This window comes from Haliotis cracherodii, unplaced genomic scaffold, assembly GCF_022045235.1.
Source record: "Haliotis cracherodii isolate W230 unplaced genomic scaffold, xgHalCrac1.p SCAF_5, whole genome shotgun sequence".
NCBI lineage: Eukaryota > Metazoa > Mollusca > Gastropoda > Lepetellida > Haliotidae > Haliotis > Haliotis cracherodii.
Genome location: NW_027266308.1, coordinates 60,054,894 through 60,067,732, shown reverse-complemented (window position 1 = coordinate 60,067,732; position 12,839 = coordinate 60,054,894). Strand labels below are relative to the sequence as shown.

General features: G+C 40.5%; 1 protein-coding gene across 1 annotated transcript in view; it reads left to right on the top strand.

Annotated features, from left to right (window-relative positions):
* The window catches only part of LOC139444125 (poly [ADP-ribose] polymerase tankyrase-like), a 66,253-nt gene that overhangs the window by 26,786 nt on the left and 26,628 nt on the right, over positions 1-12,839 (top strand). The window contains exons 23-32 of the mRNA XM_071225027.1: positions 492-644; positions 1,052-1,375; positions 2,981-3,149; positions 3,730-3,926; positions 4,667-4,746; positions 5,482-5,612; positions 6,122-6,356; positions 8,072-8,231; positions 9,795-9,871; positions 10,721-10,904. Coding sequence (XP_071081128.1) covers positions 492-644; positions 1,052-1,375; positions 2,981-3,149; positions 3,730-3,926; positions 4,667-4,746; positions 5,482-5,612; positions 6,122-6,356; positions 8,072-8,231; positions 9,795-9,871; positions 10,721-10,904 — 1,710 coding nt within the window. The remainder of the gene's footprint in view (positions 1-491; positions 645-1,051; positions 1,376-2,980; positions 3,150-3,729; positions 3,927-4,666; positions 4,747-5,481; positions 5,613-6,121; positions 6,357-8,071; positions 8,232-9,794; positions 9,872-10,720; positions 10,905-12,839) is intronic.

The window sequence follows — 12,839 nt, the reverse complement described above, 5'->3', positions numbered from 1 at the left end:
TGTCCTTTCTATGCCTCTCCTATTGACCAATCAGATTCACCTCTCGTATCACTTGCATTTGCTTCAAACAAAACAGTGACGCCCAGTCAAGACGATCTGATCGATAATCAAGATCTATATTGTGATCAAACGAGTCTATGAAAATATTGCCTAGGGACCACAGATAAGAGCACATACATGTATCGTGATACGAATCAGATAGTGAACAAGGTATCCTGGTACGTATCAGATCGCATAGTTTGTGTATCGTCCCAGCCCTAGTAGATAAACTCTCACACTTCAACAAATTAAACTTTCAATAAAAGGGAAAATGAAGTGATATTTTAACAATTAATTTTCATATTGCATGCCCTTGCATTGTACTAACAATGCAGTATTTGTATTGTGGTACTAGAAATCCTGACTCTTGTATTGCACCAGTATGTGTTCATGCACCCCAGCATTATATATAATTCACTCTCTCTCACTACATTCCTAATGTTGGTATGCAGCTGAACTCGAAGCTGGTGCACCTCCTGGTAGAGAAGGGCGGTTCAGTGTCGCCGGAGAAGAACCCCAACACGCACCAGAACGTTCTCCACATGATGGCTGCCCAGTGCATGTCCACCGACCTGGCTCCGCTGGTTGAGATCCTGGCAGATCAGGTATGTCCATGGGAGATGACTGTCTTCGGACTTTATGAATGAGTGGTGAATTGTGTACAATAGATTGTTGAGCAAACGGCTTTGAGCAATGTTGATTTGGATAAGAAAGAAACATATTTGACTCTCAGAATGTCTGGCATCTGTAAAACACTCCTGCATGAAAATATTTCTCTTTAAACAGAAACCAGTGTTTTCACCTACAATTTTACAAACTAACCTATTTTCAGTATTTGCAAACACTTTATGGTAACAAGTAATAATGTATCAATAAAAAAGGGAGGGGATGGGGGGAGACATCTGTTTTTGTGAGTAAAAGCACATTGTAGTTTTGAATTGAATCTGGTCCCTCCATTCTTGGTATTAGTTTTTCTTTCATCAAGTGTACAGGGAGATTGTATCTTTTATAGAAAGCCCGATCTGCGCGGAAACCTAAGAAAGTGGATGCCCCAATCTCCCAGAAGAAGGATGAGGCTATGGAGGTGGATGAGCAGACACGAAACAGTGACGGCAAATCGGCCGAAGTGAACGACGAAAAGACAGCTGAGCTGAATGGAGAAAAGGTGGAGAAGAAGCCTGCAGAGCAGGTGGAGAAGGTGAACGGCGAGATCGAGGATGAACCTATGCAGGAGGAGACGGTGGAGGAAAACATTCTCAAGAAGATGGCTGTGGCTGTTGACCAAGACGGCATGACCCCTCTGCTCAGAGCTTGTCATACCTACAAGGAATATGAGGTAGGAACTAAATGTGGAATGTGTAGGAGTCTGGTTCTTTAATTTCTACCTCAAACACACAACCCCATGGAGACTCTGGGTAAGAATATGCAATTCCCCAGGAACCTATGATTAAATGGATCAGGGGGTCAAGCTCGGTGACTTTTGATTGCATGATATCGTATTTCAACTCCGTAGATCAGCCCCGCAAAGATCCGGGTTAGAATAGGTCTTCAGCAACCCATGCTTGCTGTAAAAGGCGACTAAAGGGATTGGGTGGTTAGGCTAACTGACTTGATTGATGCATGTCATCGTATTCCTATTGCTTAGATCAATGCTCATGATGTCATATATAGCAGAAATATTGCTGAGTGTAGCGTTAAACAACAAACAAACAAACGCGTAGATTGATGCTCATGATGTCACTCCCTTGATTGTATGCATCAGACTCGATTTTTGATTCACCGTAGTCATATCAATTATTGATTCACCATCGTCATATGGTTAAGAGACCCGTGAAGATCAGGGGTAGAAGAAGTCTTCAGCAACCCATGCTTGCTGTAACAGGCGACTATGCTTGTCGTAAGAGGCTACTAACAGGATTGGGTGGTTAGGCTCGCTGATTTAGTTGATGCATGTTATCGTATCCCAATTGCTTAGATCGATGCTCTTGATGTCAATCACTGGATTGTCTAGTCCAGACTTAATTATTAACAGACTGCCGTCAATTAACTTGAATATTGCTAAGTGCGGCGTTAAACAACAAACAAACAAATGTATGGTTAAGCTTACAAGAATGAACTGCAAACACATTTGACTTGCACTTTGATGTTAGCTGTTCAGAGTTGAGTCCCTTGGGTGGTGGAGTGCCCATATTCCCCCAGTATAGTCTGTTTGTACAACATCAAGATGAAGTTTGTTTTCCTGATAGTTATCATTTCTCTATTTCCACTTTGTTGTATCTGGAGTTGATTGGAGGTCCATTATTCAGAGCTCCAGATAAGCTGCGTATCTGCGTAAAATACTCATCAGAAATGCAGAAATATGCAGTAAAATAAAATCCAAGCATATCAAATTCGCAACGAACATTACAGATATGCTACAAAAATAAAACTTGTGCGTATCATCAAAATATTGTGAAGTAACCCTGCGTATCGATTAGCAAATCAGCAACTTATTTTGAAATTATAAACGGGCATTCCGTCAACCTTGCCAAACTCCACAATGACAGTTACATCATGATCATTTGCCATCACACTTTCTTGTGGAAGTATCGTGGTATTTTTGAGTCGTATAAAGCTCTCGAACCCACACGACACCAGTTTGCAGGGACTAGATGAAGAGTGTTTTTAAATATTTATCTTAAATACCCACATGTGTGAAAACTAGTGGGCGACAGAAATTTGAATACCCAGATAGAATTACTGATACCCAATGATTTTAAAATGCATGGGTAAAATACCCACAACACCAAAAGCTTATCTGGAGCTCTGATTATTACAGACTTCCGACGTACATGTGGAACTGTGGACCTGTAGGGTTTGGAATGTTCCTGTCTTTGTTGTAAACAGCTCGCAGCCACTGAAGTTTCAGTGAGTTTGACTTGTGTTTTATTTATCTTTACAGAATGATGGGTATTGGTCTCTGGCTCAGCTGGAAAAGATTTACCAACAGGGACGTGACTTCATTCGTACAATGGTGGACATGGCCGGATCGGACATTAACAAGACCGTTGAGAGGATGCATTTTGATGGGAAGATGCCAGTTAAAGAAAGAGATCAGTACTGCGAAGAAGGTATGGTTGAGTTTGCCTTAAGGTCAATTGGGATTGTTTATGTTAAAGCCATTGTTGTTGTCTTATTTGTATGGTCCAGAGTCATGCAACACTGTTTAACTGATCCTAGAGACCGCCTCTGTGGTCTAGTGGTAGAGAGTCTGTCCGGAAAGCGGAAGGTATTCATGTTAAGCTGCGGAAATCTTTGAGCAGCATAACCCCATGGGTTCACAACATGGGCTCGTGTTTCACAACACAATCATAGAACTTTGTCAGTCTTAGCGCTACAATCACAGTGGTAGCGCTGTGCGGAGCTACAGATAAGCTGCCTATTTGCATAAAATACTCACCAAAAATATTCAAAACATATTCAGTACTTTCAATAAACTTGTGTACAGAAACGCATGCATTTAATGTAAAACTCAAATGTATAAAGACAGCATGCGTAAATACCCAATGAAGCTTTATGAGCATGCGTACAACGGAGCTAATTTCCGAAACACAATTACGAGCTAATTTGGTTTGAGTGGTTTTTTTTAACGTTTAACGTCTTATTCCTCCCCCAAACCGTATGCTCTCACTCGTGTATGTGGTACTGCAGGTAAATCCTCCCCCCTACACATGATGGTCAGGGTCTCGGGGGAACCGGTCGTCGACCGGGGTGGTGTCAAGGTGCAGTTTCCTGGCCTGGAGCTTATCCTCAAATACAAACCCAAGCTAGAGGTGAAGAACATTGAGGACCAAACCCCACTGGCGGCAGCTGTGGAGGCTGGGAAGTCTGATGTGGTCAGCCTACTGGTATGTTGTTTCTCATCTGTTGTCTACAAACAGTAGCCCTCTGTCTGCTCTCCTGCTACTGTGTAGCCATGGCATACAGCTTTAATCATCTTCCCGAGGAAAAGGCGTTGACTGACTATAAAAGTCAAGTTTCCACCCTTGCCGAAATAGGCTGAAAACTGGACTTTCATAGTCAGTTAACGCCCTTGCCTTGGGAAGATGGTCTTCAATATACAGAAGGGTAGTTTTTACTTATTATTAGAGTGAGTGCCAAATATGTTTTGTCTCCTTTTCTGAATTTTTCAGAAACTATAGAAGTTATTAATAAATTTGTTTTGGTAGGACATGAACAGCTACAGAGATTTGACTTTTGGATACGTTTTGTTAAAAATGCTAACCTGAGATTGCAGGGCAGAATAGGTCCTTACGACTGTATCGGAATGGTTCTTTATTTGGTTGGTGTCTGTAATGGAGAAATCATGCAATTCCAGTGACTTCTCTGACTTAAACTATGGTTGATTATTCTATGATTTTGCATAATGACCTATAATTGTGTCAGGTTTACTTGTTTACATTTTTGTTTACAATGGCCAGTGAATTCCTTGCAAACCAGGAAATACCATTCACCTTGACTTGTGGATCTTTTCTTGCACTATCACTGTTTTTTCTGGTCTGCTTGGAAAGTTGCAGCCTGGGGATCATTGAATTGCTACTGTAATGTTATCTACACTTTGCCTTTAGTGTTTTATCCCTTAATTCAGCTGAAGCACGGAGCAGACGCCAACACATCATCCAGCAGTGAGGAAGATGGGCCAGTTTCTCCACTACTCTGTGTTGCCATGTAAGTCGTACCCCCGTTCTCTCATTGATCTCATTTTGGGGTCCACGGATGTACCACATGCTTGTCATCAAATGTGGAGTAGGTGATTAAGATGGCTTCATTGAAAGTCTTAGGGGTTATATCTGTTATGTACAGATGTGTGATGCTGTCACTGTCACTGTCCACCTGTGGTTTACCAGGCCTGGTTTGTTGACTACTGGATTGTGGGTGTATTATTACTGAGAATGGCACAAACCTCCAAAAAGTTCTCTTGTTGACATTATCATTAAAACAGGTCAACAGGGATATACCTGGGTCTGTCTAGTTTGGAGTTAAGGGGACTCGCAGTAATACATTTTGGGGATCCAAGACATTGAATATTGGGGTCACTGCTCAAGCTCAGAAACTTTTAGCCTGTTATTGATGGGGACTTCAATAGTATTTTGAAAAAGTCACCCTCTGATACACCTATTGTTCCCATCAGGGCTCTGGTTGAAATTATTTTCATCCATTCACAATTTTTATGCGTACAGGAAGCAATATTTTGCGTCTTGAAAAACCCTGAATAATCCAGCCTTGGGTTGAACAAAATGATGTTCCTTAATTTTTCCTTGATAGAGATACACTGAAATATGCATTTGGTCATTTTTGAGTGGAAAAAAAGGTATGTATATTAAACATATGACACAAAACAAAACTTGTTTGCAACAATAATTTATTGTGTATAATGTGAAATAATCTATTTTTGATTTTCAGGTCGTACAGTCTTTCCCGAGTTACTGGTCAAGAGAAATTGTTGAAGCTGTTGGTGGATGCTAAAGCAAATGTTCACATTACACACAAGAAATCTCAGAAGACACCCTTACATTTTGTTGTCCAACAGCGAGGTAAGGTGCATTATGGGACATGGTGTAATATTTAGTTAAAAAGCAGAACTTGCCCTCATCGGGGAACTCTTCAGACAGTTCCCCCACATGTTCAGCTTGTTTGATTGGATAGGAATTGTAGTCACTTCTGGTTTTCTTGACAGTAAGCAGAAAACAGCCATGTAGAAATGTAGAAATATTTTTTATGAATTTTGTGTGCCAAAGACTTTGAGTCTACTAGCTTGAATATGGCTTTTAACATTTTTTAGTAGATTTTTGTGTTATGTTAACTATTTTTACTATTCATACTATCAGCTGGGCTTACTGGACCCAAGAGAATTTTTCAAGACAAGGACTTTATTTCAAATGGATGAAGTTTATGCGCTGACTAAAATATGTTTCAGAGAACCCAAGTGAGCTTTATAACCTAGTTTTGGGCAAAAATAATTTTTTTGAGCATATTTCTTCAAAATGTTCAGTTGTATGTTTTTGTTGGTTTCCGAAATAATTTTCCTCTGTTGTGTTTTCAGTTAGTGAAGCAGGTATGATGTCCATGGCCCAGGCTTTAGTGTCAGCGGGGGCCAATGTGAATGCTGTTGATAACCACAAACGAACAGTGTTCCATCTAGCCATCAACAGCAACAATGGCTCATCCGACACCAGCACAGATCTGGAGGAGTACCTTCTGGAGAAAGGGGCAGATGTGTTTGCCAAGGACATCCGAGAACGACTACCTCTTCACTATGCTTTTGTCAAGATTGGAAGGTAGGGAGGCAGGTTCAAGACATAGAAGATTCCATTACATTAAGGAAATGGTTTAAATTATATTTTACCTGTGTTAGATTCATTCATTGATAAGCATTTATAGTTTATTAGAGAGGACATTCACTTGGCAGGTTATTTGTCCACATGAAGCTTAACTAACAGGATGTTATGATTTATGTAGTATCGGCCGTAGTTGACGATGAGACATCTTCCGAGGCAAGGAAGTTAACTGACTGTAAACGTCCAGTTTCCATCCGTGCTGAACTATGCTGGAATTCCGTAGTTACATTTTGGCTGGACTAATGAGTCTATGCATAGTCCAATCAAAATAGCATAATGAACTAGATATCGGGTTCGCAAACATGGACTTCAACGTGCAGATTTCGATCCACTGTAGGATTTGCAAAGCATGTTTACTGCCGACTGTGCGTTGACAGATATTTTCCCAATCTTTTCATGTTTTTAATCTAGGTATTCAAATGATTTCATTAACTTTGCGAGGGAAGACCTGTTTTATCATAATATAGATCTTGATTATCAATCAGATCATCTTGACTGGGCGCCACCATTTTATTTGAAGCAATTGCAAGTGATATGATAGGTGGTCAATAGAAGGGACATAACTCGTAATAGCCACTTGTGACGCTACAATCGAGCCACATAATTCCAGCCGAATTTCGGCAATAGTGGAAACTGGACTTTCGTAGTCTGTGAACATGCTTGCGTAAGGAAGATGACGATGAGATGATTGGGTGGTCACCATGTGGGTCCTGGCTGATATTATAGCTGCTTATTGGCAAACAAATTGCATTGAAGTATGTTTCATTCCATGTATCTGTATTGCAAAGTGTTGACAGTGATTTTTACCTGCAGATCCTTTTTCTACACACTAAAGTAAATATTTCGATGTCAAAGTCAGCATATATATAACCGATAACCGGAACACAGAGTGAGTGGGTGAGTTAAAGTTTAACGTCACATCGGCAATATTTCAGCCATATCGTGATGAAACAAAATTTGACATTAACAATATATATTAAGCTGTATAAAATTCTGCCGACGAAGGGCAGTATAAAAAGGAGAATATCACAGATTTTCGTAAAACTGGTGAAACATGTAAAAATAGATATCTAACTTAATCATTCGACAACTCATTATAGAAATGGGCCCAGAACACAGAAGAAATATTTCAGTATGAATTGTTTTGAGAAATATTTTGCAGTATACCAGTACTACCATGCAGTCCTAGTCTACATATTCCAATGACATGGAGCATTGCACATCCACTGCTGATTATTGTCAGACCCCTGTGATATTGCAAGAATAGTGCTGACTTAAAAACGACATTCTGCTACAGATAGGTTCATTAAACATCACTGAAGATTATTGAATCCACAAAAGGCCAAACAGATATTGACAGATATCAGAAGCTGAATGTCTTCTCTAGGTCTTCAGCAATCCATGCTCGCTGACTTGGTTGATGCATGTCATCGATCCCAATTGCGTAGGTCGATGCTCATGATATTAATCACTGGATTTTTAGGTCCAGACTCGATTATTTACAGACCGCCATCATATAGCTGGAATATTGCTGAGTGCGGCGTTTAACAACAAACCAACCAACCAATCTCTAGGTCCCTTGTCCGTGATCTCTAGCACTGTATGAAAACATTCCATTGTTGACCTTGCTTATTGGTTTTCTTGAATTTGTTCAGGCACACGAATGGTTCTTCTGTGGATCCTATAGAGTTGTGTAGTTTGCTGACGTCAAAAATGGGCACCCGCGGCATAGATGATGCTGATGCGTTTGGTCAGACACCCTTACACTGTGCATCTGTGCGTGGTGCAACTATCTGCTGCATGCATTTAATGCAGGTAGGTATTCTCCAAGTTGGTGTTATTTATGACAGGTGTCTATGTTATGAGAACCCAATGAGATTGCAGAGCTGAATAGGTTCAAGGTTTCCCATGCCCTTTTTGGAAAAATAGACCCATGAAGATTCAGGTAGAGAAGATGTCTTCAACAACCCATGCTTGCCGTAAGAAGCGACTTACGGGATTGGATTGTCAGGCTCCCTGACTTGGTTGATGCATGTCATCGTATCCCAACTGCGTGGATCGATGCTCATGATGTCAATCACTGGATTGTCAGGTCCAGACTCGATTATTTACAGAGCGCCCTCATAAAGCAGGAATATTGTTAAGTGCGGCGTTTACAAATCTTGTGAAAACAGCTACCTGATGAGAATAAATACAATGTAGTTGATATTGTGCCATGTTGCTGATGGGTGACCATTGGGGTGCATCAGCTGTTTGTTGTGTACAGGAACCTTATCGGGATAAAGGGGTAGAATTGGTTCCCAGCAACCTGTGCTGGTTAAAAGAGGAGACCAAATGGTTTGGGTTGTTGTGCATTGTGACTTGGTTGATAGAGTGTCATATTACGCTGAGGGCATGGATTGTTGCTCACAATATCAATCACTGGATTGTCTGGTCCAGCCACTGTCATGTAGCTGAAATATTGCTGAGTGCGGCATAAGACAACAAACAAATCAAACAATACAAAAATGTGTTTGAAATGGAGAGTTATCTATCGTGAATGTAATGGCTGTATTATATCATTGAGCCTTTCTTGGATTGGTGTTGAATGTTGAAGGTGTTAAATGCAGTGGGTGTTAAATGCTGTAGGTGTTGAATGCTGTAGGTATTGATGGTGTAGGTGATGAATACTGTAGGTGATGAATACTGTGGGGGTTGAATGTTGATGGTGTAGGTGTTGAATGTTGTAGATGTTGAATGCTGTAGGAGTTCATAGTGTAGAGATTGAATGGTGTGTGTTTAATTGCTGTAGGTGTTGAATGCTGGAGGTAATGATGGTGTAGGTGATGAATACTGTAGGTGATGAATACTGTGGGGGTTGAATGTTGATGGTGTGTGTTGAATGCTTTAGGTATTGATGGTGTAGATCCTTATGGTGTAGATCTTGCATGCTGTGGGGGTTGAATGTTGATGGTCTAGGTTTTGAATGCTGTGGGGGTTGAATGTTGATGGTGGGGGTTGAATGCTTTAGGTAATGATGGTGTAGATCTTGAATGCTGTGGGGGTTGAATGTTGATGGTGTAGGTTTTGAATGCTGTGGGGGTTGAATGTTGATGGTGTGTGTTGAATGCTTTAGGTATTGATGGTGTAGATCTTGATGGTGTAGATCTTGAATGCCGTGGGGGTTGAATGTTGATGGTGAAGGTTTTGAATGCTGTGGGGGTTGAATGTTGATGGTGTGTGTTGAATGCTTTAGGTATTGATGGTGTAGATCTTGAATGCTGTGGGGGTTGAATGTTGATGTTGTAGGTTTTGAATGTTGTAGGTGTTGATGCTGCAGGGGTTGAATGTTGAATGGTTGCTGTCATGGAATGATGATTCATAAACTTGTTCTTACAGAGGAAGGCAGAGATAGGCAAAAAGGACCACACCGGTAACACCCCGTTGTCGTTAGCTGTGAAACATCAGCATGAAAGGTGAATATGCCCACTTGGTTGAAGGGCTGAGACAAATCACAAAACTATATGTATCCCAAAGTGAGGTCACGGTACATGATACAGAAAGAATATCACATAGATGGACAATCAGATTTGCCATTGCATACTTATCATGAAATTTGTCGACCTGCAATACAATAGTCTTATTGGAACTTTTTGGAATGTTTTGGTCAGGAAATCACTATTGCGATAACTATTTGATATTGAAAGAAACTATTGTGATAACTATTGATATTGAAAGAAACTATTGCAATTACTATTTATATTGAAAGAAACTATTGCGATAAATATCGATAGTTTTCAGTGTATCATTTAAGATGGATTTTAGAGTTGAATTAAACCTTGGAACTGAAGATTCTTTTGAATGTGATAACCGTTACAACAAATAAAAAGTAAAGTTTGAGATATGACTGATTTGTTTTTTCTTTACCCTAATAATTTAAGAAAAAGAAACTTCCACATTACTATGTGTAAATTACTACCACTCATGATCAAAAGAAAAACGAATTTGAACAGCATTGCATGTATTTTATTGATATGGTAAATACAATCGACACTATCGATATTCCTAACTGAGATCGATACTATTGATCGGAAACTGATTTAACAATCGATTTATTGACTTAAGTGCCTACCAATAGAAATATATCGATATTTCAATTTGTTGTGACGCCCTATGTATAAAGATATCTACGGGCTCTGCGTCTTTGATTAAAGACAATTCAGATAAAACGAACATAATTCACATTATTGGGCGCAACTTGTTACCAACTTTGATGAGATTATTTTACGTTATTTAAGCCAAACTTGGATTTCATTGTGTTCCAGCTGTGCTATCATGCTGATCCAGCGTTGTGATAGTGTACGAGATTCTATTGTTGTTCCTCCGCCCGAGGAGATAGCTAAGACTGACAACGACAAGAAGAAGCAGCGATCTGTGATGACCTGGAGGCCCCTCACTCAGTGGGTGAAGGTCGTCAAACCAGAGAAGGTTGTGTACCCTGTGTTCCAGGTAAGTCGCTTGTATTTGGACCATCACATTGGGGGTGTAGGGACAGAGCATGTAATATCCTTGGGAGGGGGGAAAGCTTCTCCTTCCAGAGAATACCGCCTTTGTGGTATAGTGGTAGAGCGTCCGCCCGGAGAGTGGAAGGTCCGGGGTTCGATCCCCGGCCGCGTCATACCAAAAGACGTTAAGAGATGGTACTTGATGTTACCCTGTCTGGCGCTCAGTTAAAGGGGCTAAAACAAGTACTGGTCGGCTCGGAGTCAGTATACTGTGTCTGAGTGGGGTATTCATGTTAAATTGCGGCATGGTATCTCAGTGGGCTAGCAGTATAAATCGGCATCAGTCCGGACTAGTACAAGCGCACACACGTGCATGCAAGTCGCTATATAAGTGCAATAATCTTGGACGCGACGTTTAACCCCATTTCACCTCACCCTTCCAGAGAATTGTCTTTTTATCCCCTGCCAAGAAGTGGGCTTTTTAACAAAGTTATTTTTTTAGTTTCCATGGCAACGACTTTGATTTAGACTGAAAATGGCAGTAGTCCTCGTTTCCGGAGCAGATCTTGAAAACCGTACCATATTTCTTCATCATACTTGGCACATAGATAGGTCTAGTGGTGAACTGGTGCCTTTGGATAGTTTGGGATTTTTCAAAACAATAATTTTTGAGTTTCCATGCCAACGACTTTGATTTAGACTGAAAATGGCAGTGGTCCTCGTTTCCGGAGCAGATCTTGAAAACCGTACCATATTTCTTCGTCATACTTGGCACATAGATAGGTCTAGTGGTGAACTGGTGCCTTTGGATAGTTTGGGATTTTTAAAAAAAATATTTTTCAAGTTTTCATGGCAACGACTTTGATTTAGACTGAAAATGGCAGTAGTCCTCGTTTCCGGAACAGATCTTGAAAACCGTACCGTATTTCTTCGTCATACTTGGCACATAGATAGGTCTAGTGGTGAACTGGTGCCTTTGGATAGTTTGGGATTTTAAAAAAAAAACCAATTTTCGAGTTTCCATGCCAACGACTTTGATTTAGACTGAAAATGGCAGTAGTCCTCGTTTCCGGAGCAGATCTTGAAAACCGTACCATTATTCTTCACCATATTTTGCACATAGATAGGTCTAGAGGTGCTTTTGGATAGTTGTGGATTTTTTTTTTAAGTTATTTTTCGAGTTTCCTTGGCAAGGACTTTGATTTAGACTGAAAATGGCAGTAGTCCTCGTTTACGGAGCAGATCTTGAAAAACATACTATATTTCTTTACAAAAAGGCCCAGTGAACAAAGTTCACATGAGCTAATGCATTGCACACACCTGACATGTCATATTGGCGGGGGATGTGAGTATTTTGTGCTTGTTATATTTTCAGAAGGGATTTAAAAAATGTTCTGTCTCTTGAACACAAAAATATCTGGTCAGAGTTGCGTCCCTTGGACATGCCAGAAACCTATGATTGTCAGTTAGAAATGGGCACTAGTCCCAAAGTCCTTGCCAAACTGCCCAATAGTTAAGGTATGATAAGGACTTGTAGAAATTTGCCCTTTTTAAGGGTTTTGCTTTATGTTATCATTATAAGGACTAGTGGACTAAAACTGGTAGTTTCTACCACTGCAGTTTGCCCCGATTATGTTTCTAGGTTTGTCAGCACCATGCCTGTGATCGTGGGTTTCCCCATATTGGTAAACGTCTGAGACCTGCATCACTTTGGGCTATCCTCTCATATCAAGCTGACTACACAGGAATGCTGATCAGTGTGGCATTAAACCCAACTCACTCACTCACTCACTCACTCACTCACTCACTCACTCACTCACTCACTCACTCACTCACTCATACTTGTGCTTGTGGTTTTCACTAAAGTGGTGAATGTTTAAGAGCTGCATCAGTTTGGGCTTACGTCCCCACATCAAACTGACACTCTGTGATATAACAG